This window comes from Girardinichthys multiradiatus, chromosome 1 (genome assembly GCF_021462225.1).
Source record: "Girardinichthys multiradiatus isolate DD_20200921_A chromosome 1, DD_fGirMul_XY1, whole genome shotgun sequence".
NCBI lineage: Eukaryota > Metazoa > Chordata > Actinopteri > Cyprinodontiformes > Goodeidae > Girardinichthys > Girardinichthys multiradiatus.
In genome coordinates, this window is record NC_061794.1 from 22,899,857 (window position 1) to 22,927,297 (window position 27,441).

General features: G+C 39.8%; 1 protein-coding gene across 2 annotated transcripts in view; it reads left to right on the top strand.

Annotated features, from left to right (window-relative positions):
* The first annotated feature begins 1,730 nt into the window (after nucleotides 1-1,730).
* kcnc4 (potassium voltage-gated channel, Shaw-related subfamily, member 4) overlaps nucleotides 1,731-27,441 on the top strand; it is a 44,127-nt gene continuing 18,416 nt past the window's right edge. Inside the window, exon 1 of one of the 2 annotated variants that reach the window (XM_047369911.1) lies at nucleotides 1,731-3,027. In XM_047369911.1, coding sequence (XP_047225867.1) covers nucleotides 2,410-3,027 — 618 coding nt within the window. In that variant the 5' untranslated portion in view covers nucleotides 1,731-2,409. The remainder of the gene's footprint in view (nucleotides 3,028-27,441) is intronic. The other variant, XM_047369901.1, reaches the window with a different exon arrangement.

The following is a 27,441-nucleotide window of genomic DNA, read 5'->3' on the forward strand; positions in this document are numbered from 1 at the left end:
CTATTTGTCTTTAATTTTGATTAACCATTCAGTATTTTTTATTTAAGTACTTTATCATTTGAGGTTATGTGAACAAATACACCTGCAAAGATTCACATAAATAAGCCCAATGAAAACAGATATTTTGGGAGTGTTGTTATAGAATGACAGAATTAGCTGAAAGGCGGCCATCAAATGCAATGATAATGCCGTCACAGATTATTCATCTTCCATATACAGGTGCATCTCAGGTTATTTCATTATCAACAAAGTTTTAATTAATTTGATTAATTAAATTAAAGGGGGAAACTTGGGTTTTGTATAAATTCATTATGCAAATATATTTAAATGGTTTATCTCTGTTGTGTTTAATTATTATGGCTCACAGCTCATGAAAACACAAGATTCAGTTTCTTAGAAAATTGGTATGTTACATAAAATAAAAAAGGATTTTTTAACTCATATTATGGCCACACAATCATGGATAGGACTGCTGACCTGACAGTTCCCCAGCAGATAGTAAATGAACAGTCCACAAATAAGGTAAGCCACATAAAATTAAAATGGCTGATGAAGTGCTATGACCAATCATATTTATGGAAAGTTGAGTGGAAGGAAAACCTTTGGTTGAAAAGGCAAAGAAATACAGAAATAGCCACAGCATTGGGAGTTTGGGAGAGATTCATGGAGCGTGCACTTCAGCTTCAAGAGCCACGACACACAGAGGTATCTTGGACATTGGCTACAACTGTCCTATTCCTTGTATTAAGCCACTCCTAAACCAGAGACAATGGCACAAGGGTATTGGGCTAAGGAAAAAAAGACTGGACTGTTGCTTGTGGTTTAAAGTCCTCTTTGCATCCAAAAGAAAAATTAACCAGGGAAAGAAGGTCCTAGGCTGTAGATGAAGAGTGGAGAGGGAGAGAATCCAATCTGCTTGAGATCCAGTTATAAGTTCCCACACTATGATGATCTGGAGAATGATGTCATAATTTAGTGCTGTGTTTTAACAAGTCCAAAGTCAGCACAGTCATCCAACAGCAAATTTTAGAGCATTTCCTGTTTCCTCCTGCAGACACGATTTTTGGAGAAGCAGATTTAATTTCCCAGCAGGACTTCTCCCCTGCCTACACTGCCAAAAGTACAAATAGCGACTTTCAGCTGCCATAGAATGGCATTTCTGTTCTAAAAGTCCTTTTTTATTGGTCGTATGTAATATTCAAATTTTCTGGGAAACTGAGTTTCGAGTTTCCATCAGATGTAAGCCTTAATCTTCAAAATTAACAGAAATAAACGTTTGTAATACATCACCGAGTGTAATGAAACAATATAATATGCAGGTTTCACCTCTATAACTTGAAATATTAATTGTTCAATGCCATTCTGATTTATCGAGATGCACCTATAATTTAGGTTCATTTAACATGTTGTTAATTAAATCCTCCACTAGAGGGAAACCTGGACTTGTTAGTTCGCTAAACACACAAGAAACCCAACAACTACCTGTTGGATCAAACTGTGAGCTAATATTTACTGATTAAATAAATGAAAACATTGTAGGGGCGAAAATGAGATAAAAACAAGACCTCTTAATTAGTTCAGTAAAATGAGTTAATTAGATTGTGTCTATGTGTAATAAAAGAAATAATTTTCAACAGATCAAACGTAAAAAACGTCCAGTGTCAAATAACAGATCATAGTATTTAATGAATGTGCAGTGCAGCGCAATCCAGAGGAAACCGGCCAAATTAAGCAGGATCATTGCTCTCCTCTCTCTGTCTCACGCAAACACTTCATCATTAGCCCGCCTTTCTAATTAGAGGGAGCCGCGCTTCAACAAACGATGCGTCAGCCATCAGCAGGCGAAGGGTTAACTCGGTCATCCTGTTGTTCTCTGTGCTCCGTCCAACCTGACCGTGTCGCTAAGGGAGAAGAGGCTGCGCTTCAGGAGGTGCAACAGATCCCCAGCTGGGAAACGGGCTCACATCTGGCGCGCAAGAAGAGCCCCATTTTTAGCGCAAGCTGTGCATGTGTAGCTCATCTGAGCTGGATCAGCTTTCCTGTCTGAGTGGAGAGCAGGAAAGTTGACAGGGATTAGAGCTGGAGGTCGTATTAGGTCTAAAAAGGATAGATTGGGTTTGGATAGGGAGCGTTTGCCGTGCGCAATAAGCCAACTGTATGTTAATAAACCATAATAATGACCATATGGAAAAGGTCAGTTGGAAACATCTGAACCAACACAGTGAGATCTCCTACGGGTGGTTTCCTTCACTTTCATGTTGTCTGATTTTTTTTCTGCCTGCATAAACCCATGGGTCAGCACCAGGACTGAGCTCTGACTCTGAAGTGAGGACGCACCTTCTCTCAACATTGTGATAGTTCCTCTCCTCAAGCGGACAGCAGCGGGAAGCGGGAGCGACAAGCTTCTAAATGATCAGCTCGGTGTGCGTTTCGTCTTACCGAGGGCGCAAGTCAGGAAACAAACCCCCGTCTAAATCATGTCTGAAGGAGGAGATGGCCAGAGGCGAGGACTCGGAAAAAATCATCATTAACGTCGGCGGCACCCGGCATGAGACCTACAAGAGCACCCTCCGGACCCTACCGGGGACGCGTCTGGCCTGGCTAGCCGAGTCGGACTCTCAGGGCTGCAGCTCCGAATCGGACGCCGAGCCCCCGATCGCCTCCGAGTTCTTCTTCGACAGACACCCGGGCATCTTCGCCTATGTGCTCAACTACTACCGGACCGGGAAGCTGCACTGTCCTGCGGACGTGTGCGGCCCGTTCTTCGAGGAGGAGCTGGCCTTCTGGGGCATTGATGACAGCGACGTGGAACCGTGCTGCTGGATGACCTACCGGCAGCACCGGGAGGCGGAGGAGGCCCTGGAGATATTCGAGCCGCCCGACGCGGAGGACACAGACGATGACAGAGGCACGCCGGTTCGGTTCGGCATTGAGGACTGCAACGACAGGTCCAGGGGTTGCTGGGAAGTTTGGCGGCCCAAATTGTGGGCCTTGTTTGACGACCCCTACTCATCCAAAGCAGCCAGGGTGAGTTCACCTGATGGGTTCTCTTTGGACCCTCTTGGTTTCCAGATTGAGACCAGAACATCTTGTGATTTATTTTTTTGAATATATTTTTTTCTTGCTCAGAATCAACAGGTGTCCCTAAAAGTTTCCTTCAGTTTCAGACAGCAGCAATACTATGCGTTCCTAGATTTATAGGCTACAGAAATATAAACAGTAATGATCAACTTTATGAATTAATCAGTCAGAAATATTCCTGATATGTAGTTCGATGTATTACATCAAAACTGATACATACTATAAAAAGAGATGAATAGATCAATCCCCCAGAGATCGGAATTGGCCAGTTTCCCCTTTATCCACTCTGGCAGGTGAAATACTAAAAAACATGGTGTATTTTCTTCCATGTGGTATTATTGTTTGAAAGAAAAGAATCATAATCAGTCAAGCTTAGAATCAGTGGGTCTTTTAAAAGGTGATTATGGCCTGTGGGTCAGGTGGTAGGATTCGTCCTGTAACTGATAGGTTGCTGGTTTAAACCCCTGCTGTCTGTCTCTGGCATTGTGTCCTTGAGCAAGATACTTCACCCACCTTTCCTGTTACATTGTAGCTTAGCTGGAATCCTTCTTTTTGTTTTCATTAATAGTGAAGCATCCCCAAACAACATGCTGATTTTTAAAGACTCTGTAACCGGTGCAGAATAATTTATTCCTGGTTTGACTAAACAGTACTGATTATTATGTTTATGTTTGTTTAAATCTATGGTGGTCCTAAAAGCAAAAAACACTTTTGTGTTTTTGCAAGTTTAAAGTTTTCATTAATCTCAAACTTTGCTTTAAAGAATCTCTTCAGTGTAGAGGCATCTAGAAGTCATGACGTGTGGTTTTGGAGCAGGACCCAAGCACAGACAGGAGTGTTGGATGAACATAATGAAGTTTATTAATAAAGGACAAGGAGCTTATAAGGAGGACATGACGAGGAACATGGCAGAGTAACAGTGGGAAGAGTAACTGGAGATACAGACATAAAACGGGAGAATCCAGCAGGGAACAATGCAAACCACAGAGATTAAATACTAAGGAAGCTTTTAGATATGTCTTAGAGGAGAAAAATGACATTGATTAGCTGCTGTCTGTCTGCTTTCATTTTATATGGAAACACTCAGTGTTGATTGGCAGCATCATCACTGTATTTTATGATGGGTTTTTGTAAAAAGATCAACACAAAGTAGTGCATAACTGTAATGTGGAAGAAAGATGACACATGATTTGCAAATTTCCTTGCAAATAGAAATCTTAAAAGTGCGGTGTGCATTTGTATTCAGCCTCCAGAATTGCTCCTTGCTATAACAACTTTTCATTGTGATTTCTGCTGCAAGACTTTTTGTTTATGTCTCTAACAGGTTGGAACGTCTAGAGAAAGTCTGGCCCTATTGTAGCTCAGTCAGATTGCAGTGTGTTCATGACTATTTATCTCCATAATTCCTGAAAATGCCTAACTACAACAAAAAGTAAACGAACTCGCCATACGTTAAATACGTCCTATGAAATGGTCTGTTTACACAAATGAAGTGTGCAATGTGTAGGTATAAAAGCTGACCGTTCTTGTCTCTCCATACCTGCTGTCACTCTATAGTCTATGATTTTGGTTCTGTGAGTCCACCGTTTACTTGGGACCCCTGAAAGCATATTTTAAAGCAACTATTACCAAGTTAGACAGTGACTTTAAATTAGAGCAGGTGTAAAGTCTTGCTCCTGTCTGGACAATTCTTTCTCCATTCCTCTCTGAGCTTTTCCATCCCTACTTACCTTCTCGGTCCCTCAGGTTGGCCAAGCAGAAGCACCTGCAGGTACCAAGGTGTAGGAGGAAGCTCAGAGGGGGCTGGTCCTTCTCTATTGGTGCTCCTCAACTGTGGAACAACCACATTACGCACGAGAGAGGCTCCTTCACTGCCTATTTTTAAAACTTGTCTTTTATTCCATGGCTTTCAGCATCAGCAAGACTTAGCTTGACCTTGTTTGTTTTAATTGTTTTTTGTGTTTAATATTTTAGAGTTCTTGTGTTTCAGCTGTGGTTCTTTTAAAGTGATTTATAAATAAGGTTGGTATGGTATGGTATTTTATGTAAGCTAAACCTAATAAACTGTGATGGCCTGGCGACTTGTTGAAGGTGTACCATCCAGTGACTGGTGGAGATTGGCATTTAGGTCAGAATACACTATATTGTCAAAAGTATTTGGTCACTTGCCTTTACACCCATACAAACTTTATTGACCACTAATTCTTAATACAAATGCCTTAAGTTGGTGTTGGACCACCCGTTGGAGCTACAGGAGCTTCAACTCCCATTAGAAGGATGTCTACAAGGTTAAGGAGTATGTTTGTAGGAATTTTTCACCATTCTTCCATAACTGCATTTGTGAGGTCAGACACTGATGTTGAGCACAAAGACCTGGCTCACACTTGCTGCTCTAATTTATCCCAAAGGTGTTTTTTTGGTTGTAAAGTCTCTGTGCAGGCCAGTCAAGTTCTTCCACATCAAACATGTTCATCTATGCCCCTATGGACCTTCCTCTTTTCATTGGTGCACAGTCAAGAACATCAAATAGCCATTTCAAAAGTGTTCCCACGAAGTCACGAGCAAATTGTCCAAATTGTATTTAGGTGCTGAAACAATCTGAGTTTCTTTGACTTTTTTTAACTAAAGGACCAGGCATTTTTTCTGAAAAACATATAATCCCCTCTGAGAATTATTCATCCCTCCAGATAACACCTCTCCCCTGCTCTAGAGTTCAGCGCCAGCATGCCTTGCACCACTTCATCAGACTCTTTGAATTGTGCTTGATGATGTAAGGGTTGGATGCAGCTGTTCGGCATTGGATACCCATTCCATGAATCATTCTTCGCACTTTTCCTGAGCTAATCTGAAGGCCACATGAAATGTGAAGTTTTAGACATTCCCAATTGCTTCCACTTCGTTAGAGTTGACTGTGGACTATTTAAGCAGGTCCAGCAGTTTAATGGATCTCATGCTGCAGAGCATACAAGCAAGCAGTCAAAGATATGCTAAACAGATACAGAACCAACAAAGTGTGCACATCTTTTTCTTTGATAATCCATGAAAATCCAAGAAGGAGAGAATGACATTGGGATTGTTATATGAGGATGGTTCTGTAGGTTATGCACAAGGTAGGTGCGCCTTTCACAGTGCAGCATCACAGAAACAGTGGCTACTAAGATGAATGTAATGGTCCTTTCATGCTCCTTAAACTCCTACAGAGTTACTGAGGTGTCGGTTATACATAACGCTGATTTCAATAACTTTTCTCTACTTTTGGTCGGGTGATGTGCCACCAGCCATCACCCGAAGTCTTTAAAAGCCCTCCAAGCAGTTCAACACAATTTTGCCTGAGTCATTTGTATTTTCCCAGTCCACCCTTTCTGGGATAAAAGGTCTTGGTCTGGGGGTAGGACTTTCAGAGTAGCCCGGGATTGTTGAGCGACGGGGTTATGTGCTGAGCAACAATTAATGATTGCAGACTTCTGCTCTCCTGCCATATTTAAAACCTCGTGTGGTTGTTGTTTTCTAAGACGCTGTCTTTGGGCGATCGCCTGCCTTCTTTTCTTTGCAGATTACTGGGTTTCAATTATAATGTGGTACTAGTATAAGGATATGGGGTTCTCGGTTCCAGCTTTGCTTGTTTAGCCTTCCGTTTCTTATTAACACCACCCACTTGGACTGGAGGTGTAGTGCAGTTATCTTAAAATTTCTGTGACCTTTCAGAGCAGTGGAAACAGTAAACACAAATTACCCAGGATTTCCTTTTACCAGGATAAGAAAATTCCCAAGTATTTAAATCCCAAGAAAAGGGGCTATTGAGCCTATGTTTCAGAAAATACTTAACTGGAAGAAAAAACAGATATATAACCAATAAACAGACAAATAGGTGGAAACAAAGAAATGGCATTGTATTTATCCCAGCAGAAACAGCAGAAATTATCACCCAGCTCAGTGGTATTTGCAACACTTTACAATGTGATGGAAACCAGTCAGTTTTGGTAATAAACAACAATCCCACTGTGGGTATTTAGAAAAATAAATACAACTGACATATCAAGGCAAAAATAAGGCAGTCTCAGTTATTTTCTTACCAGTAATTATGTACATCTTTCTTTAAATAAAACAGATGTTGCTCTGTGGTAAATTGAACGTGAACTCTGTTGAGCTGAACTTGCTTTTATTCTTTTACTGGGGATATACAGCACTTCGGCTGTAGGCTATTGAAAGGGTGCTATATGCCTAATGGCTCAATAACAAAAGCTCCAGAGTGTTCATTGAAGTAACAATGAAAGCAGGTATCAAGTATCATCAGCAGAAATGATCAGGCCAGAAAGCAAAATGCATTTAGCTGAGAAAGGTTCATTCTGTCTGTAGTATCTGCTTAGTGGTATGTTCAGAACATTTATTTTGCTCAAATATGATGTTCTTACTGCAGTCTGGTGAAACTACAACTGTTTCAACAGACTGTTTGCCCACCCTCATGGAACATTGGACATCTGCAGCTTCTGTGTTGTTTCACAGACATGCACCATATCTCCCAGTTCATCACTTCTGTCTGTCAGGGCTGTATGTTTACATATGAATCCATTTGGGAGATTATGCCAACTAAAACAACAGTGTAGATTTGTATATTTAGTGCAAGAAGTTTCACATTGACCCAATCATAATGCTCTGTCCACTTCCTCTCTGGACAGAACATGTATGTATGTTTACTCCATGTGTGCATTATAAGAGCATGCTCTCTGAGAAGATGAAGGGACTCACATTACTTTTATGGCCTTTTTATTTCAAAGAGCTTCTGAGCTCAGTTCAGGTAATGTGATTCCTGATAGCCATGGAGAAGCTCATCTGTTTGTCGTTAAAGCCACATCCTTGCAAAGACCTGATTTTAGGTGCATGTCTGCTAAGGTCAGCTGTCCTTCCTGTGTTATGACCACTGCTCTTTATGTGAGGTTTTTAAATACTGCTGACAGAGGTGAAATGACTGGAACATCATTCTGTATTTGAAACAAACTGCAATTAAATCACTGATTTTCAGTTTGAATGTGAAGGTATTTGCAGAGCCTTGTGAAGTTCCCCTTGCATTGTTTTTACATTTCTTCAAGGTGATGTCTAGTGTTAGTTTTACTCCACCAGAGAAATTTGCATATAGGTCACATAGATGGATTTTGGTTTAATTTTTCCAGAGGACCTTCTTTCACATGTTTGCATGCTCTGCGTTCTGCTACATGACTTTTGGCAAACAGCAAATGGGGCTTCTTTTATTTTTGTTTTATTTTTGTAGATTGCACGACTAACACTTGTCCAAGAAACGCAATTTCCCACCTGAGCTGTGAATCTCCGAAGCTCCTCCAAAGTTACCCTGGGTCTCTCGTGCTTCTTTAATTTATGCTCTCCCTGCCTGGCCTGTCAGTTTAGATGAACATCCATCTCTTGGTATGTTTCCAGTTGTGCCATGCTCTTTTCAGTTGAATGCTCTGTGAGATGTTCAGTTTGGGATATTGTTTTATAACCTAATCGTGCTTTAAACTTCTCCACATCTTTCTCCCTTAACTTTCCTAATTTCAAATAGCTAGAATGGCTGATGAACTTATACTAAGTAATCTTTTTAAATGTTCAAGTCATTCAACCTGTGTTTCCTCCCTTGTGAGTGTGAGAAATGACCCTGACTATCAAGTCATCAACTCTGAGTCGGTTTTAAAAATAAATGGGGCTCAGCTGCTGTGCAGCAGGCTACACAGATAGATTCTGCAGATGTTTTTGGCTGCCTTTTTAACATAAAGAAAAAGGAACCAAATGATTCACTGCAACGTTATTTGACATAATGACTATAATAGAAACCAACATGATGTGATGGATCTGGGGTTGATGAACTATTAGACTAAGGTTAGACAGCTTTTATCTGTCGTTTTTCTTCAGCATGTCCCTACGTGTGAAAGCAAACTAAAAAACTAATGAGGGATTCAATGTCTCTGATCAACGGCTGACTGGATTTTGAGTTTGAATCAGTTAAAACCATTCATGAACTAAATGTGTAAATAGGAGCAGGGGTTGAGAAACCACATTGGCAGTGAAAACTTGGAATTAATGTCATTAATTTGAGCCTGTAATGATGCATTAATTCTTTTTCCGGGGTGGAAGTATTATACAACAAAAATACAAACAACTTTAATGACTTTCAAAACTTGGAATGCACAAATTCAGATCCCTTTTAGATTTTCTCTTATCCGCTTAATTAAACATATAGACTAAAATATGTTCACACACACCCACTAATATTTGGTTAGAAATCAATTAGAGGGTCCCAGAGAAACTACACACCATCCCAACACCTTACCAATCAGGCACGGTAATGGTAGCATCTTAGTGAGGGTCTCCCCACCTACAAGTTGTACTGGTACTTTGCACAATCTCAAATAGATTAGCACAATCCTAAACTGGTTTTAGCAAAATCTCCTTTTCACAGCTACAGTTGCTTCAGTATTCTGTAGCTAAACTTTTTAAATGAACCGGAAAGTATATCTTTGTTTGCTTCATTGACTTATGGCGTTTTAGTATTGATTTTACAGTTTCATTGTTGACTCATAAAACGTTTAATGCTCAAGCTCTTTCGTATTTGTCAAATTGCCAAGATCCAAGATCTCCAGATCCCTTTTGTCTGATTATTGTTTGCTCTTACTTGATCCGAGGTCTTGGCTGGGTCACGTAGAGGATTGCTGTCATGGCTTCTTAATTTTTGTCTCTACGCCTTAAAATACCTCCAACTTTTATTTTTAATTAATGTTTTTCCAGAATTTTACTGCTTTTATGACCACTGTAATGGACTGAGGTAAAAGCAAAACTTCCAGGTTTAATGAATCCGGTTAAACAAACAGCAATTGGTAATAATCACATACCAAAGATGAGAAATTAGTTGTTAAAAATAATTAATTGAACTAAATGTGGGATTACAAATAGACAAAATGTGTCAAAACCAATCAGTGAACTTATTGCAAACTAAAGTGTGTCTTTGTGTTTGGAGGAGCATGAGCCTTACCACCTTTACTGGAGTGTGGCCATGGGTTTGGCCCTCACAACTACAGTACGTCTGTCTTTCTCCCATTTCATTTCATTACTATTTTATGTGCAGCCTTTAACTATTTAAGCTTGGTCTTTAACCCTGCTTAAATAAAGCAAATGGACTAAATAAACAAGACTTGAATTGCTTATATGCAGAAGACAAAAGTCAGAACGATCTGAAGTATTAGCCTGAGTTTCTCAAACCAGAGGCAAGCAGATGACCAATCAGAGTGTAGGGTTTGTAGAAGAGCAGAATTTTGCCATTGAAAACATATTTAAACCATAACCACAAACTCTCTTTCATGTATTATTAACTTTTACAACAGAAATTATTTCCCTTCTTTTGCTATTTTCTAAGCTAAACAACATTTGCTGCCTAAATATTTGCAGACATACACCCAGTATGTTTTTTTGTTAAAGGGACCAAAATAAACCAGAGACCATCCCAAAGCAATGTGGGAAATTTCTAATTGTTATTTTGATGCTGCAACATATTAACATATGCATAACATAACATATGCAGATGTATAAAGATGATCAGAAAACACATATATATGCATCTGGGCTAGTTTCTGTAATTTGTTAGATAATTGTTACTTCTTAAACTTGCAAGAGAAAAATGTAATTGGTTAAATATCTTTTAATTTGCTTACATTTACTGAGTAATTTGGATAACCAAATAGGTATTTTACTGTGACCTTCGGGATTCAACCAAAACAATGATAATGACAACATAACTATTAATCTTATTGTGGAAATAGATAATATACAAGAAAATATTTCTGCATGTATTTAAATAGGTTTTACTTCCATGATAAGCATATGGAGAGGTTTTCAGAGCTTTGTGGTCTCAGTATTGTGAAATCAAATTTAGCATAAAATACAACAAGTTTAATTTTTTTAATTTAATTTCAACATGTAAGTTTTTCCTCAAATGGCATATTTTTTCTTTTCTTCAAAAGGGGGTATTGATTTAAGATTAAGATATAAAGACATTTAATTTATACCCGTGTATTATCTTTTTTTTTTTTTTTTTTTGTGCAAAATATCAAAGTTAGAAATGTTTTTAAATTTATCAGATTCATTTCTTTGCTACATTTTTAGAATTAATCATTCTGTCTTGACTTATTTTTTCCCTGTATGTAAACTTAAAGTGACAGCAACACTGTCACCACGTTTTGAATAAAACTTTACCCAAGCTTTGGAAACTAAGGTTTTACCAAACAAATTAATATATGCTCCTTATCAAATAGAAATAAGTCAGTGTTGTTAAACAGCTTTGCTAATGTTGCTTGAAGAAACTCTATGCAATTAACCGTCTGCATGCTTTGTCAGGACAATTGACTTAATGCAATTGATACAATTGCCTGGTTTACTTAGAAACGTTTTATAAATTGCTATAATAAATCGAATTTAACTGCAAAGTGTAATAACTTGGATCAAACTGTAATGTGTGTAACTGATCTGTCTATGTTATTGGATTAAATGAATTACATGTTTCAGAATATAAAATGCATCTGTTTGTTTCGTAGGTAACTCGAGATGACATTTGTTGCGAGTTGGCGATATATAAATAAATGAATAAAATTGAATTAAACTGAATTATTCACAGCATTTTTTTAAATTCTTACTCTATTTTATGTGGATCTGCCACTGTTTGAAACACACGATTTGATTTTTCCACCTTATCAAAGCAGCAGAGTCTTTTTAAAGGCATCATCCTGTCAGCGTTTTCACAGTTACCACCTGGCTCCTGTTACTGCTTGCCCCATACTTGTGAGAAACACTTAAAGTTTTTTCACCGAAGCAGTAAAGTTTTAAAATGAAAGTCAATAACATGGAGGTCCGGCTGGCCTGAAGCGTCAGTTTTAGTGTTTTTATCTCTATTCTCTATTTCCACTGCTGCTGTTTTAAATTGCTACAAATGTTTAGAGTTCTCATTTGTCCGATTGCGCTATGTGCGGCTGTCCTTTGCTTGAAGTGCAAACCAATTTCCCCACGAGGACAAATAAAAGTAAAGTAACAAGTTGTATGACACTTAATGTTTTGGAAAAGAGTTATAATATCTATAATAGTGTTTTTATTCCTGCTTACCTTTTAGCTGCTCACGGATAATAGTTCAGTATCATAAAGCCTGCACATGTGAAGCTGCGGAATTTGTTTTGTACAGAAAATAATGAAAAAACTCTACACAGCAAACTTCGTTTCAGTTTACTGGGAGACAAAAACAATTAATTAATTATTCTGTTCACATTAGTCAGTTGGATTTTAATAATATTTTAGATTGGGAGAGTGTACGTAATCATCATTTACTAATAGAAGTGTTTAAATGGACCAGTCATGGATTCTCTAGCTTGTAATATTTGTTTATTCCAATTTTGTCTACTGCTAAAAAAACAGCATTTATAACAAACCAATTACTCCAAAACAGCCGCAGGTTGCAAAGTTTTTTAATTCTGTCAGAGAGTCCAGCTTGACTCCAGCGATGTCGTTGGCCTTGCGGATCAGTCTGTTCAGTCTTATGGTGTCCTCCACCCTCAGCCTACTGCCCCAGCATACCACAGCATACAGGATAGCACTGGCAACTACAGACTTATAGAACATTCTCAGCAAGGTCCGGCAGATGTTGAAGGACCTCAACTGCCTCAGAAAGTAGAGGCGACTTTGGCCCTTCCTGTAGAGAGCTTCAGTGTTCTTGACCCAGTCCAGTTTCTTATCAATGTGGAGCTCCAGATATTTATATTCAGCCACAATGTCCACACTGACCCCCTGGATGGAAACAGGGGTCAGTGGCATCCTAGTCCTCAGATCCACCACCAGTTCCTTAGTCTTTTCTCACATTTAGCTGCAGGTGGTTCAGCCCACACTATGTGACAAATTTGCCTACAGCAGCCCTGTACTCAACCCCATCGTCCTCTCTGATACAACCAACCACAGCTGAGAACTTCTGTAGATGACAGGACTCATAGCTGAAGTCGGTTGTATAGAGGGTAAAGAGGAAGGGAGAGAGGACAGTCCCTTGTGGAGCCCCTGTGTTGCTGACAACACTGTCTGACACAGTGTCGCTGGCGAACTAACTGTGGTCTGCCAGTCAGATAGTCCACAATCCAGGACACATGGGACGGTCCACTTGCATTGCCGTCTGCTTCTCACCCTGTAAAGCGGGAGGGATGGTGTTGAATGCACCGGAGAAGTAAAAAAACATAATTCTAACAGTGCTCGCAAGCTGGTCCAGGTGAGTGTATACACGGTTGAGCAGGAAGATGACGGCATCCTCAACTCCAAGTTTAGGCTGGTAGGCAAACTGCAAGGGGTCCAAGTGTGGTTGGACCAGGGGCCGGAGCCTCTCCCGGACGAGTCTCTCGAGAGTCTCCATGATGTGGGGACTCTGGGGAGTCTTAATGCAAGTTGTCCTGGTTCTGAATCAGCAAAGCAACCCTGACCATCACGCCACCACCACCACCATGTTTGACTGTAAGATGTTCTTTTCCCAAAATGCTGTGTTAGTTTTATGCCAGATGCAACTGAATGCACACATTACAAAAAGTTCCACTTTTGACTCATCAGTCCACAGAATATTTTCCCAAAAGTCTTGGAGATTATTTGTTATTTTAGCAAGTGTGATACTGACCGTTGTGTTTTTTTTTGGTCAGCAGTAGGTTTCAGGTGGAACTCTCCCATGGCGGCCATTTTTTGTTAAGTCTGATACTGAATCATGAACACTGAACGTAACTGAGGGAAGTGAGGCCTGCTGTGCTTTAGATGGTGTTCTGGGTTCTTCCCTGACCTCTTGGAAGAGTCGTTGATACACACTTGGAGGCCTTTCCTAGGAAGGTCTACCACTGCTCCATGTTTTCGTCATTTGTGGACGAAGACTCTTACTGTTTGCTGGAGTCTCAAAGCCTTAGACATGTTTTTTTTAACCCTTTCCATACTGACAGAGGTCAATGACTTTCTCATCTGTTCCTGAATTTCGTGATGTGTTGCTTTTGAGATCCTTTAGCCTACTTTATGTTGTCAGATAGGTGCTATTTAAGTGACTTGTTGATTCTACTGGTCAGGGTGTAATCAGGTTTGGGTGTGGCTTGTAAAGTAGAACAAGAAAGTCTCGGTAAATAATAGTTAATTCAGAATTTACAAACAGAGGTGGTTATATTTTCACATAAGTCAGGTTGGTTTGATGACCTCTCTCTTAATAAATGAAACCATCTTTAGAAACAGTTTTTTAAAGATATTTTTTCGGCACTAGTGGCCTTTATTTTCCATTTTTTTGACAGTAGGTAGACAGGAAAGAGGGGTAGAGAGAGGGAGAGACATTCTGTAAATGTCGCCGGGTCTGGGACTCGAACCCGGGACAGCCGCCATTCAAGGACTGTAGCGTCTGTATATGGTTGCGCGCTTTCGTCCCTACACCATCAGCGCCGCCGAAACAGTTTTTTATATTTAATTAGATTATCTCATCTGATCTTATACTTTGCTGTATGATCTAAATGATTTACACTACCGGTAAAAAGTTTTAGAATGCTTTCCTCACTTAATTGGTCTCTTTATTTTAATGACAATTTAAATTTTAGATTCTCACCAGAGACAACAAACCTGTGAATGAGCACACATGGGATTATGTAGTAAATAAAAAGTGTGAAATAACTCTAAACATTTTTATATTTTAGATTCTTCAAAATAGCCACTCTTTGCTTTGATTACTGCTTTGCTCTCTTAGCATTCTCTCCATGAGCTTCATGAGGTGGTCACCTGAAATGGTTTTCCAAAGAGTCTTGAAAGAACTTTCCAGAGGTTCATTGAGAGACGGCCTAAGGTTAATATTTCGGTCATCATAGCAATGGGCGGATACTTTAAGGAATCTAAAATATAAAACATATTTAAAGTTCTTTTACAATTTTTGGTTTGCTACAGAATTGCATATGTTTTCATTTACTGTTTTGATGCCTTCATTGAGAATCAATGTAAATAGTCATAAACATAAAGAAAACCTGTTCCAAAACCTTTGACCGGTAGTGTAAGTGTGAGAAAAAAAAACAGCACAGACCGAATAAATCTGTGAGGGGCCAAATACGTTTTCACAGCACTGTACTAGCAAAGTAGATTGATAATGTTTTTATCTCTTACATTTTTTGTGATCATTTGAAGTCAAACCTGAAAATAAAGTAAAATTTGATTAATTACAAGCCTCTGGATGTCTCCTTTCACGAATTAGACTAATAACTTTTACATCATAGAAAGATACTATAGAATCCCAGATTAACACTGGGAAAAGTATCTTGTTATATTATGTGCAATAATTAAGACGTCTTCAGTGTTAGCAAACATTTGAGAAGGAGATAATATAATCATTTAAACACATAACATCTTATTTGACTACATACAAGAGCAACCCTCTTCCTCTTTTCAGAAGCAGCTTTTTGAAGCTGCTTTTGATCCTCCAATGTAATTTTTCTCAAAATGTTTCCACAGCAAACACAGTAGTTATAGACAATGTAGTTCTTGTGTGAATGATCCTCATAATCCACTTGTGGCTACCCTCTGTGAAGGAGGATCCTCACCTCTCACCTGCTGGCTGAGTACTGTTCTCCTGTTTCTGCTCATCATACATTAAGGTTCAATAAAGTGTAAAAAAACATATAGCCCATGAAAGAACTGAGACTTAGACCTCCTCTAATCATTTTATCCAGTTATACATCATGTGTAGATAATCACCACCATTTCTCCAGATATTTTTGGCTCTGTGAATTTATAAAATATAAATGTCTGATAATGAAGTACCCAGCAGAGATGTGGGTGTCAAGCCGAGGGCTGGAGATTAATTCTTTGTCCTCAGGTGCACAGACTCTCAGACATGAATCAATGTGATATGAGTTCCATGAAAATCAGAGTTACTCCTATTAGCTCTCTGGAGAGCTCAGTGGGTTTGTTACTGGGCTATTTTCACATATTATACCCATACTAGTGGTAACAGCATAATGCTCAGCAGCTTGGGGTAATCACTGTGATGGGAGTCCTCAGCTGCTGCCTCACAACCTGCTGCTTGATGTTTTTCCTGCTTTGTTCCCTCCTGCTCGAACTTTTCCAGCTAGGATGGGGCTGCTTTCTTCTGTGGAGAGCTTGGCTATCTGCACACCCAATAACATTACCCTTTGTTAACAATTAATTAAATGATTGAGCATCAAAATGTTAGCAGCTTTGTGATGTCAGCCAGGAGTTTATAGGCTTTTTGGAACAATGAATTTGGCAATAAACTGACAGCGTTTTGCAGCTAGAAAGGATGTGCAAGGAAGAGATGTGACTAGATAGATGAATAGACTGAACACCTGCGTAGATTCTGATTGAGGATATGATCAGCCAATCCTATTTGTATTTGCAGTCTGTGGACATTTTCTTTTGCAGTCCAAGTGATTCTCGCTGGCCGAATGATGGCCATTGATGGAGATAGAGTTATCAAGCAATTGATATCAGGAGGATACAAACTGGATGGAGATTATTATTATTTTTCCGTTCTTTAAGTCGATTAAACAATAAAAACATACGTTTTGTTACAAATGTTTGCTGGTAGAAATATGTGGACCGTGTCAACTATGAGAACTAGAAAGACTTTGAGACTGTTGTTTATTTACAGATGCACCAAATGCTAAAGACCATGAGGTCCTCTTAAGATAACAACAACCCTGACAATATTGGGATTCTATGGACAGATTATTGACAGATCCATCCAAAAGGACAAAATGGATTTAGTTTCAAATGAGCATCTATAGTCGGTAAAACTGATTTCTTTTGTGCTGATTTTGTTACAGCAACAACCAAGCTTCCATTCCCAAGGCTTGTCTTAATATGGTCTTTTTGTTGACCCTTCAACTGACAACTTTTCCCCAAGTCTGCTTTTCAGTTATAAATGCGTACAATGTACTTGTATGACATTTGCTTAAATTAGAGAAAGTCTTGGTAGCCTGTTTGGGTGTAATGGTGTTGAGATCTATATCAGAATAGAAATGGCAGTGGTCTGACTGTGTTATTGTGTTGCCAGTTTATGACCCATCTGCTACAAGCTAAGTGATTAACTAGGTAGAAATAAGACTTTTGCTTGAGTTCAAGGTTTAAGAGTCAGCATTTACAACTGCAACCTGTTTTGTTTGAGTATTCATTGCCTTCCTAAATTTCAATCGGTTTTGTTTTAAATAAGATGCGCCAGCCTGAGCCTCAGCATTTTTTTTTGCCAACTTTGTCAGTCAGATCACTATATTTCGTAAACCCCAATCCATTTTTTCTCTGTAAATGACAGTAAAAAATAAATCAAAACAGCCAACAGAAGTTAGGAGTAACGAAGGCCTTCATAGAAATGTATTAAAGTAAAAAGTATGATTTTATTGTTAAAATGTAGTGTAGTGAAAGTAATATGTTTTCCAAAAAAATGCTACTCAAGTAAAGTACAAATTCTCAAAAACTGTACTTCAGTATAGTACTCAAGTAAACTTTGTTACTGCCCACCTCTGTTTTCAAAGGAAGGCAAGTGAATACTTTAGGTAATAATGTATAGTGGACTGTATGTCAGACAAAAACATGGGCACAGTCGCCCTTTCAAATTCCTTGTCTTCATAGACATCAACAGCTTTGTGACACAACTGGTTTGGCTTAGGATTCATTCCTTCTTGTTTAACACAGTCCAAGATGGAAACACTTAGGTGGCTAAAGGATGTCTTTAGAGGTTTTGAGGCTTATTTTGAGCCACGCAGACAGATTTCTTGGCAAAGACTCACATTTACACACAGAAATAATGAGCAAGAGAAATAACATTTCTTTAGTCTCGAAGATGAGCAGTTTCCAGGCAGCTTCCTGCAGACACATGCTCAATACGTGTGAGGTCATGCAATTGTTACAGTTTGGTGATGTTTCAACTGTTGTCATGTCTCCTAGAGCATTGATAATCTTTCCTGCAGAGATGCCCCCAGCTGTAGATAGTCGCCTCTGTTTAGTAAAGAGATAAACCACTTGGCATTTCAGTAAACCATAAGGCTGTCAGGCTGTTAGGCCCATTGCGGGCCTTTAGGACTCCAGCAGCTGGTGGTTTTATCTAGACTTGGCTGTTTTGTTGGTATATTATCAGTAAATACTGGATTTGTCCCGGTGTCTGCTGTCGTTGGTTAACGCTATAGAGCAGCCTATGGTCTCTGGGAAAGGAAGCTTGAGGGTGGAAAAAGATCTGTTGTGCGTTTTTCTTTATCTGATGTTGTGGTCCTGCTGTGTGGGTCTTGTGTGTTAGCTGGGTGCTAACAGTCCAGCTAACTGTGATTTAGAAGTGAGAGTATAAACAACATTTATCCACTTTGTAAAGTGATTCATTCTGAAGCCAGGTGAAAGAAAAGCAGATGTGTCCAATGTATATGTGGGCCAATCCATACAGGAATTTACATATATTAAACAGCTGAACCCAAAATTATCCAAACCCTTGTCAGATTTAATATTACCAACGTGTTTCTTTTGATTGGAATTAATATTAATGTTTTTGAGCAGTTCATCAAGAGCCCAGACTTTAATCTGACAGAGAATCTGTGAAGGGAACCAAAGATCAGGGAGATGGTAAGGACACTGTCCAATCTCAAAGACTTGCCGCATCATCAATGATAAATCATCCGAATACCAGAGGAAACGTGCAGAAAGCTTGTTAGCATTTATAAGAATGGTTAAGCTGCTGTAATGCCAATAAAGGTATTTGCATTGGGTATTTATAATAGTTTAACTGTCATGGCTTGTGTAGCGAAGGACCGTGGAATGCAGACTGACAGGCAGCATGACTGCAGGTGAAATGATTTAATGAACAAAAAACTTACTTCAGAGGTTGATGGCAAAAACAGACATGGGCAGGCTGGCAAGACAGGCTTGGCATGAGCAAAAGGACAAGACATGAACATAGTGAGTGAATGATCCAAAATGTTTCCGCAAGGAATGAACAGAACAGATGTGTGTATATATAGAACAAGAACCAGGTGAAACGAGGAGACTGAATGCTAGGTGCAGGTGAACCGAATAAAGTTAATTGTCAGACAGGAGAGAACAAAACGTGGCTGGAGCGAAACAGAGACTCTTGAATACAAACTAATAGAAACACAACTAGTAAACCATGAAACTAAAGCATAACCAGGTCCAAAAAACCTAACTTGGCAAAACATGAACAAGAAGACAAAAACTAAAGCATGACCAGGAAAATAATAAACAGAAGCATAATTCAAAACCTATCAAGAATAATAATAATAATAACTAGAACATTTCGGAAGAAATTTAGACGGGGCCTGCCTCTTGGTGCGTGCTTCTCGGACCGGAGCTTGCTATTTTTTATTTTATTTCATTGTCTATGCTATTATCAGCTTAAAATATTACTAGTAACTCTGGAAGACTGAGGCTTTTATTTTGAAATTTTCAGTAAGCCTTATTTTAAAAGGCCAACACTGGGTGAGCTCCAACATTAGTGTGAAGCCCAGTCCTGCAATGATCTATGGTTTAAAGTGTAAAGGGTTTTATTTTGTAGAGCATGTTTTGTATTATTTTGAAAGTCCAGCATGGTTGTACTTTCAGGTCTGGGTTAGTTCCATTAGTTAAATAGAACCCGCTTGCTATTTAAAAATCATTTTCCATGCACTTGTCAGCTCAGAAAATCCATAGTAACTATGGAAGGTTGAGGCTTTTATTTTGAAAGTTTCAGTAACCCTTATTTCAAAGGACCAGCATAGTCCCATTTCCAACACTGGGTGAGTTCCAACATTAGTGTGAAGCCCAGTGCTGCAATCATCTATTGTTTAAAATGTAAAGGCTTTGATTTTGTAGAGCATTTTCTGTCTTATTTTGAAAGACCAGTATAGTTGTCCTTTCAGGTATGGGTTACTTCCACTAGTTATATAGAAGCTGCTTGCTGTTCCAAAATCATTGTGTATACTGTTATCAGCTTAAAAAGAAATCAATAATAATTATGGAAGGTTGAGGCTTTTATTTTGAAAGTTTTAGTGCTCTTCTGAAATCATTGTCTATGCTATTATCAGCTTTCTAAAATCATTAGTAAGCATGGACGTTTGATGAAGGAAATTACCCTTTAGGGTTAATCACTGTTGTCTGGGTGTTGGAACACCAGTACATGCTGTTTAAGTATCCCACACAAAATGGCTGCCATGAAGATGGTCAAAGGGTTAGGGGTCGGGTCATGTTTAAGCCATAGAAATGAATGAAAATCAATGAAAGTCCTTAAAAAGATAGATGGATGTGTGTGTGTGTGTGTGTGTGTGTGTGTGTGTGTGTGTGTGTGTCTGTGTGTGTCTGTGTGTGTGTGTGTGTGTGTGTGTGTGTGTCTGTGTGTGTGTGTGTGTGTGTGTGTGTGTGTGTGTCTGTGTGTGTGTGTGTGTGGGTGTGTGTGTGTCTGTGTGTGTGTGTGTGTGGGTGTGTGTGTGTCTGTGTGTGTGTGTGTCTGTGTGTGTGTGTGTGTGGGTGTGTGTCTCAGTGTGAGACACAGAGAGGCAGAAAGAAAGACAGAATCACATCCAGACATATACAGTAGGAGATACACAGAGCTATAAATAGAACAGTGAGGAATGAATCAGCCAATCAGCAAAGAGCATCAGTGTAACTTGACACCTGCTGTTTCTCACTCACGCAGCACCTCACTCTGTGTCTCCCCTGGTCTAGGCTTTATAACATGGAGGCGCATGCTCCCGAACAACTGGCCATAACTCTGAAACCGTAGGGGCGATCGATGTCATTCTTGGACTGTTTTTATCAGAACGGATAGGGGATCGAGAATATTAACACATTTTTGTTGAAAATATAATAATAAAGGCACAACACTAGGTGAAAAGAGGGAAAATGGAGAAAAAGACAAAAATGCAAAATGCCTGAACATGCTCCGAACAAAGTCTAATATCTGGTATACATGGTATTTGAAAATTTTTTGAACTGTTGGTGAAAGCCATCCCTCGTTCCCAATCATGGAGATTTTCATAGCTCTATGTCATTCACAGTATAAAATATGATTTTTGAAAGAAATGGTGTCACTCATGGATTACAGGTCAAGCTCTCATTGAAAATACATGGGAGAAGGCCTACAGAAATCTACTGACTCCTGGCGATCAGGGGGGTTTTGACAAAAAACTGTGAGACCTAGAACAATTTTGAAGTTATTGTGTGAAAGCAGAGGCCCGGCCCTACAATCTGACCAAAAATGGTGACTTTAGAGCAACATTTGTGTCCGTGAATGCAAGTTAAAAATAATTTTTCCTGAAAAAATCCCCTCTTTCTACACTCTAGTAACTGCCATCTCCACTGTTAGTGGGATTTTCTCGCAAACTTTGTGTCGCTTGGAGTCTAATTTTAGAGAAACCGTAGCAGTTATCAACAAACCGTTTTCATTTCTGAAGAGCCGGCGGATTTTTCTACAAACTGAAAGTCAAACTGTGTTTCTAGGTGAAAGTATGGCGATACAGTGTAGCCTCAAAAACAGTGAATTTTGAGGATTCCTTCCGCCCCTGACTCCATTCATTCCTATGGGGATTTTGGGGGGTGGTTTGTCATTAATTACGTCGCCATGGTAACTCGAAACACCAATAAAAGTAATAGCACACCTCCTGGGACCGAGCCGGACGTTTTGATGTATATATTGTGGGGGTGCGCGATACGGTTCGCTAGTAATAGGTGCCTCCATGCAATGCATGGGGCATTGAATGCATTGCTTAAATTAGAGAAAGCATTGCTATCGCAGCCCCCAATAAGAAGAAGAACAACCCAAAAACACCCACTCGTGACATTAACTACATTTCAACATGCTATTTTTTAAAAATTAAAACAGATAATCTTTTCTCAAAATGTATACTTTTTTCTCTCATTTCCTATGAGAAACAAAATTTGAAATACATCTAAATCAGCCATGGGTGTGAACTATTTTGGAAATAACTGCAATTACAGACAGCTGGAGCTAGTGTATATTAACCTAGTTTATTTGTCCTTTCTTTTGCTGTTTAGGTGACATAACAAACAACAACAAAATAAATTTTGAATAAAATCTTCTGTCTGGAGTCCTTTTTTTCTGAACAGCAATCTGGATCTGCCATTGAAGACCCCTTTTTCATGATTGCTCTGCTTTATGTCAGTGAGTGTATGCAGCTCACTGGATTTACTTTCCAGCATCCCTTTAAAAATAACTTCCCGTTTACTGAGCAGGGAAGAACAGTAGGCGATGCTGGGGTAACGGTGATACAATAACCACCCAGTACAATGAATCACAGAAAGAGTGAACACAGAAACAGTAATGGTGACGTAATCAGTCTATGAATGTTTGGATCTGGAACCCCATAATTCCTTGTTTTGTGTGTTTCTGTGACAGATGGGTTGAAGATGTAACTTTGCAGGTTTATAACCCAAAATGCAAACTGTTATTATTTATTCAACAACCACCTATTATTCATATCAGCAGATTATGTTATAACCATATCTGGATTCAGATGCTTCTGGACAAATCTTTTCTTGCTGAACATAATTTGGCCCAAAGTTAAGCTCAGCTAGAGATCTGTTGAACCTTTTTGACAGCTCATGCTTCCATTCAAAGTGTGGCTTCTGCCTTTATCGCAAACCTAGACCTCTCTACAACAGATTGCTCTAACAATGTATGATTGAGGGCTTTGTGATGTCAGGAGGTATTGGATGTTGAGGATGGATGAATGGATGAGAGGAGGAGGAAGTCAGTGGATTTACAGATGGGCATGGTAAAGGCTGGGGAAGTGGGTCAGTGTGGGGCTGGGTGACTGTGGTGGTGATGTGTCACCAGCACTCAGCAGTTTAATAAGTGGGAAACAAAGGAGGGGAGAGCAGATTAATGGGACGCCAACAGAGAGATGAGGTAGGAATGTAAATGGATGAGAATGGGTGGAGGGTTATTGAAAAACGGGGCTGAAATATTTTATGAAGGTATATATGTGAACACAATGATGTGAGAAAGTATTTACTCCCCTTATAGTATTCTCTATTTTTTTTGTCACACTTAAATGTTTCAGATCATCGTGTAGGTTTTTTTAATGTCAGACGAAGATAACCTGAGTAAAAAAAGAAAACCTTACGAATGATGATTTCATTATTAAGAGCAAAACGCTGTCTAAACCAGTCTGGTCCTGTGTGAAAAAGTAATTGCCCCCTAAATCTAAACCCTGGTTCTGTTACCCTTGGTGTCTATAAGTGATTTCTTGATGCTGCTGTGGAGGAATTTTGGTCCACTCTTCTTTGCAGAATTGTTTTAATTTAGCCACAGGGTTTTCCAGCATATAAGGTCACGACAAAGCATCTCAATTGGATTTTTGTCTGATCTTTGGCTAGGACACTTCTTTTTTTTTTAAGCTGTTCACAGGTGGACTTACTGGTGGGCTTTAGATTACTGTCCTGCTGCAAAACCCAACTGAGCATTAGTTTAGGGTAATTAACTAATGGTCAAACATTCTCTATTTTTGGTTAGAGCGCCGAGTTCATTCGGTGGCAGATCATTCAGGCTCTGTAGCTCAACACAGCTCCCAGCATGCCACTGCCAACAGCATGTTTGACTGTTGGTATGATAATAGTAATTCAGCCATATTGTTTGTCATGGCATGTAGCGAAAATGTGTAAATCAGGCTATATCATTCAGTGAATGCAGGTTTTGTTTTTCCTTACCAAATCATTCTACTGGAATTAAAAGTTAGATTTTTTTCTGAATTGTTTAGTGTGAGATGATGCTGCTGAAATAAAAGATGAATTGTATTTTACACATCTGTACCGGGGTGTTAATCAGTGTTGTGGATGCTGTGTACATTAAAATAAGAAATCTAATTTATACTTCTTTTAAGCAACCTAAATGTGCAGAATCATAACAGATTCACCCCTTTGTCTCAGTGCAGGGTGTGTTTATTTTTGCCTTGTAAGGATGTCTCCTGTGAGCTTCTCCCAGGACAGAGCTGAGGCCTTTTCTTCACTTCATGCAGCAAAGTCATCATCTTCCCCAAAGGTCTATGAGTGTTGTCATGGATGATTCCTGCAGTACAGCAATATAATGTTGATGCTGTTTTGAACATGAACTTCACTAAATAAATCCCTATTATTCAGACTCTTACTGTGCTTTTCTTTTTCACTGTAGTTGTTCCTAATGAGTTTTACATGCTTTATTTGTTTTTCTAATTCCAGACCCGAAAGAACACCTAGCTAAATGAAAATAATAGTCCGAGTAGGGAGAGAATGTACAGGTTACAGGGACGTTATTTATCCAGCTGGAAAGTCAGAAAGGAGAGTCATCTTACTATTAGTGCAGGCTGCAGGTAACACAGAAGACAGATCATGTATGAGTAAGCGCCCAGCATGACATGCGCAGGTAGTTTTGTAAAACAGGTGGGCTGCCTGTATACAGTCAATATAATCTGTTATATATTTAAGTTTTACATCTAAAAATAAAAACAGCATTTAGAGGATGGCTCACTTAATCATAACCGATAAATCTAATAAGACAGGAATGAAGTCTCTATAAGTCTATTTGATTATTTTCCTGGACATTGTGTTCCGTGTGAAATGGTTTTGGTTAATTTCATAAACTCATCTGTGTTGAGGTTTTACTAAATAGCCCAAAAAAAAAAAATCCTCACATTTATTTAAAATATGTAAATAGCAGCTTTCCAATGGAAGTGTACACAGTGCTGGCGTCGTCAGAGCTCCTTCTGCCGTCTGTGACAGGCAGGGGATCCCAGATCACGAAAAGTGAACTTTCAGAAAACTCCCAACTACAGTAGCAGACTGTTTTAACTGTGGTTTATTTACTGCCCAGCAGTAATAGAAGGTCCAGGAAAGCTGAAGTGAACAGAGCGTTAGCAGAAATTTTATGTTTTGCATTTTGTATTTTATATGTACATTGAAACACCGAGGTGGCAGTAGTTTTTAGTTTTGAGGTCTCAGTTCTTTGTATATTCAATAGACATTTATCTTTTTCAGAGACCAAAAAGTTCCCAGTTTTTCCACCTTTTAATATTAGTTGTAGATTTTAGTTGTTGTTAGATTTTAAACACTATCCCAATTATTGTTATTCAGTTTCTATGCAATATAGTAATTATAGTTTATGTAGGTTGATCCACACAAAATGCAAATTTAACAAATTATACAAAGTACATCATAATCAAATAGATTATCTGACATATTAGAAAAGATTACTAAATTGAATGCATCTGATTCTGATCTCCAGCTAGGTCAGACATTTTGGAAATGTCAACTGTACGACACAATATATAAGTTCTCATTGGCTTCACTTCTGCAAAGTTCACATAACTGCAAAGCAAATGTCCCAGCAATGATCTAATAATAATATCATATAATATTATTGCAGGGGTTCTTTGTTGCTGAATTATCAAACAGGATGAACAACCAGCAGTCACGAAGAGGACCATATGAAGAAAAAGGGCAGTTTTCCAGAGCTCCCAACAATTTAAAAATTTTAAAAAGGTCTTTAGCAGGTTTCAACAATACCAGGTTTTGGCACAAAGGTCACTGCATCATCAGTTTGTCAGGATTAAAGCTTAAACTTGACCCCCATCACAGTCCACTGCTGAACCACACTACCATCTCCATATACAGGGGTTGGACAATGAAACTGAAACACCTGGTTTTAGACCACAATAATGTATTAGTATGGTGTAGGGCCTCCTTTTGCGGCCAATACAGCGTCAATTCATCTTGGGAATGACATATACAAGTCCTGCACAGTGATCAGAGGGATTTTAAGCCATTCTTCCTGCAGGAATCAGAATCAGAATCAGAATCAGAAAAGCTTTATTGCCAAGTACGTTTTTGGACATACAAGGAATTTGTTTTGGCGTAGTCGGTGCAATACAGTACAAATTAAACAGTACAAACATATCTACAATATAATATAAATATAAGTGCACAGTTTTAAGTGAGTGAGAGTAAATATAGAGCAGTATAAGATGCAAGAGCAATACAACAGTGCAGGTGATCATTGTGCAAGTAAAGCAGTGCAAGTAAGCAGGAGTCCAAGCTGAGCGTTAATGTAACGCATAGAGTTACAGGTTACAGGTGTCCTGTCAGCAAAAAAAGGGGGGGTGTGGGGGAAAGGGGGAATGTCAGGGTGGTTTCCGGGCTTTGTTAACCAGGCTGGTGGCAGATGGGAAAAAACTGTTCTTGTGGCGTGAGGTTTTGGTCCGGATGGACCGCAGCCTCCTGCCAGAGGGGAGAGTCTCAAAGAGTCTGTGACCGGGGTGGGAGGGATCAGCCAGAATCTTCCCTGCCCGCTTCAGGGTCCTGGAGGTGTACAGTTCCTGGAGCGACAGTAGACTGCAGCCAATCACCTTCTCAGCAGACCGAATGACACGCTGCAGCCTGCCCTTATCCTTGGCTGTAGCAGCGGCGTACCAGATGGTGATGGAGGAGGTGAGGATGGACTCAATGATGGCTGTGTAGAAGTGCACCATCATAGTCTTTGGCAGGTTGAATTTCTTCAGCTGCCGCAGGAAGAACATCCTCTGCTGGGCTTTCTTGATGAGGGAGCTGATGTTTGGCTCCCACTTGAGATCCTGGGAGATGATGGTTCCCAGGAAGCGGAAAGATTCCACAGTGTCAATTGTGGAGTCACAGAGGGTGATGGGGGCAGGTGGGGCTGGGTTCTGCCTGAAGTTCACAACCATCTCCACTGTCTTTAGAGCGTTGAGCTCAAGGCTGTTCTGGCTGCACCAGTCCAACAGATGGTCCACTTCCCATCTGTACGCGGACTCGTCACCATCAGAGATGAGTCCGATCAGGGTGGTGTCGTCCGCAAACTTCAGAAGCTTGACAGACTGGTGACTGGAGGTGCAGCTGTTGGTGTACAGGGAGAAGAGCAGAGGAGAGAGAACACAGCCTTGGGGGGAACCAAGGATGGTCAGGGAGTCAGAGACGTGCTTCCCCAGCCTCACGCGCTGCTTCCTGTCAGACAGGAAGTCAGTGATCCACCTGCAGGTGGAGTCGGGCACACTCAGCTGGGAGAGCTTCTCCTGGAGCAGAGCTGGGACGATGGTGTTGAAGGCAGAGCTGAAATCCACAAACAGGATCCTGGCATAGGTTCCTGTGGAGTCCAGGTGCCGGAGGATGAAGTGAAGGGCTAGGTTGACTGCATCATCTACAGACCTGTTGGCTCTGTAGGCAAACTGCAGGGGGTCCAGGAGGGGGTCGGTGATGTCTTTTAGGTGTGAGAGCACAAGGCGCTCAAAGGACTTCATCACCACAGAGGTCAGGGCGACGGGTCTGAAGTCATTAAGCCCTGTGGTCCTTGGCTTCTTGGGA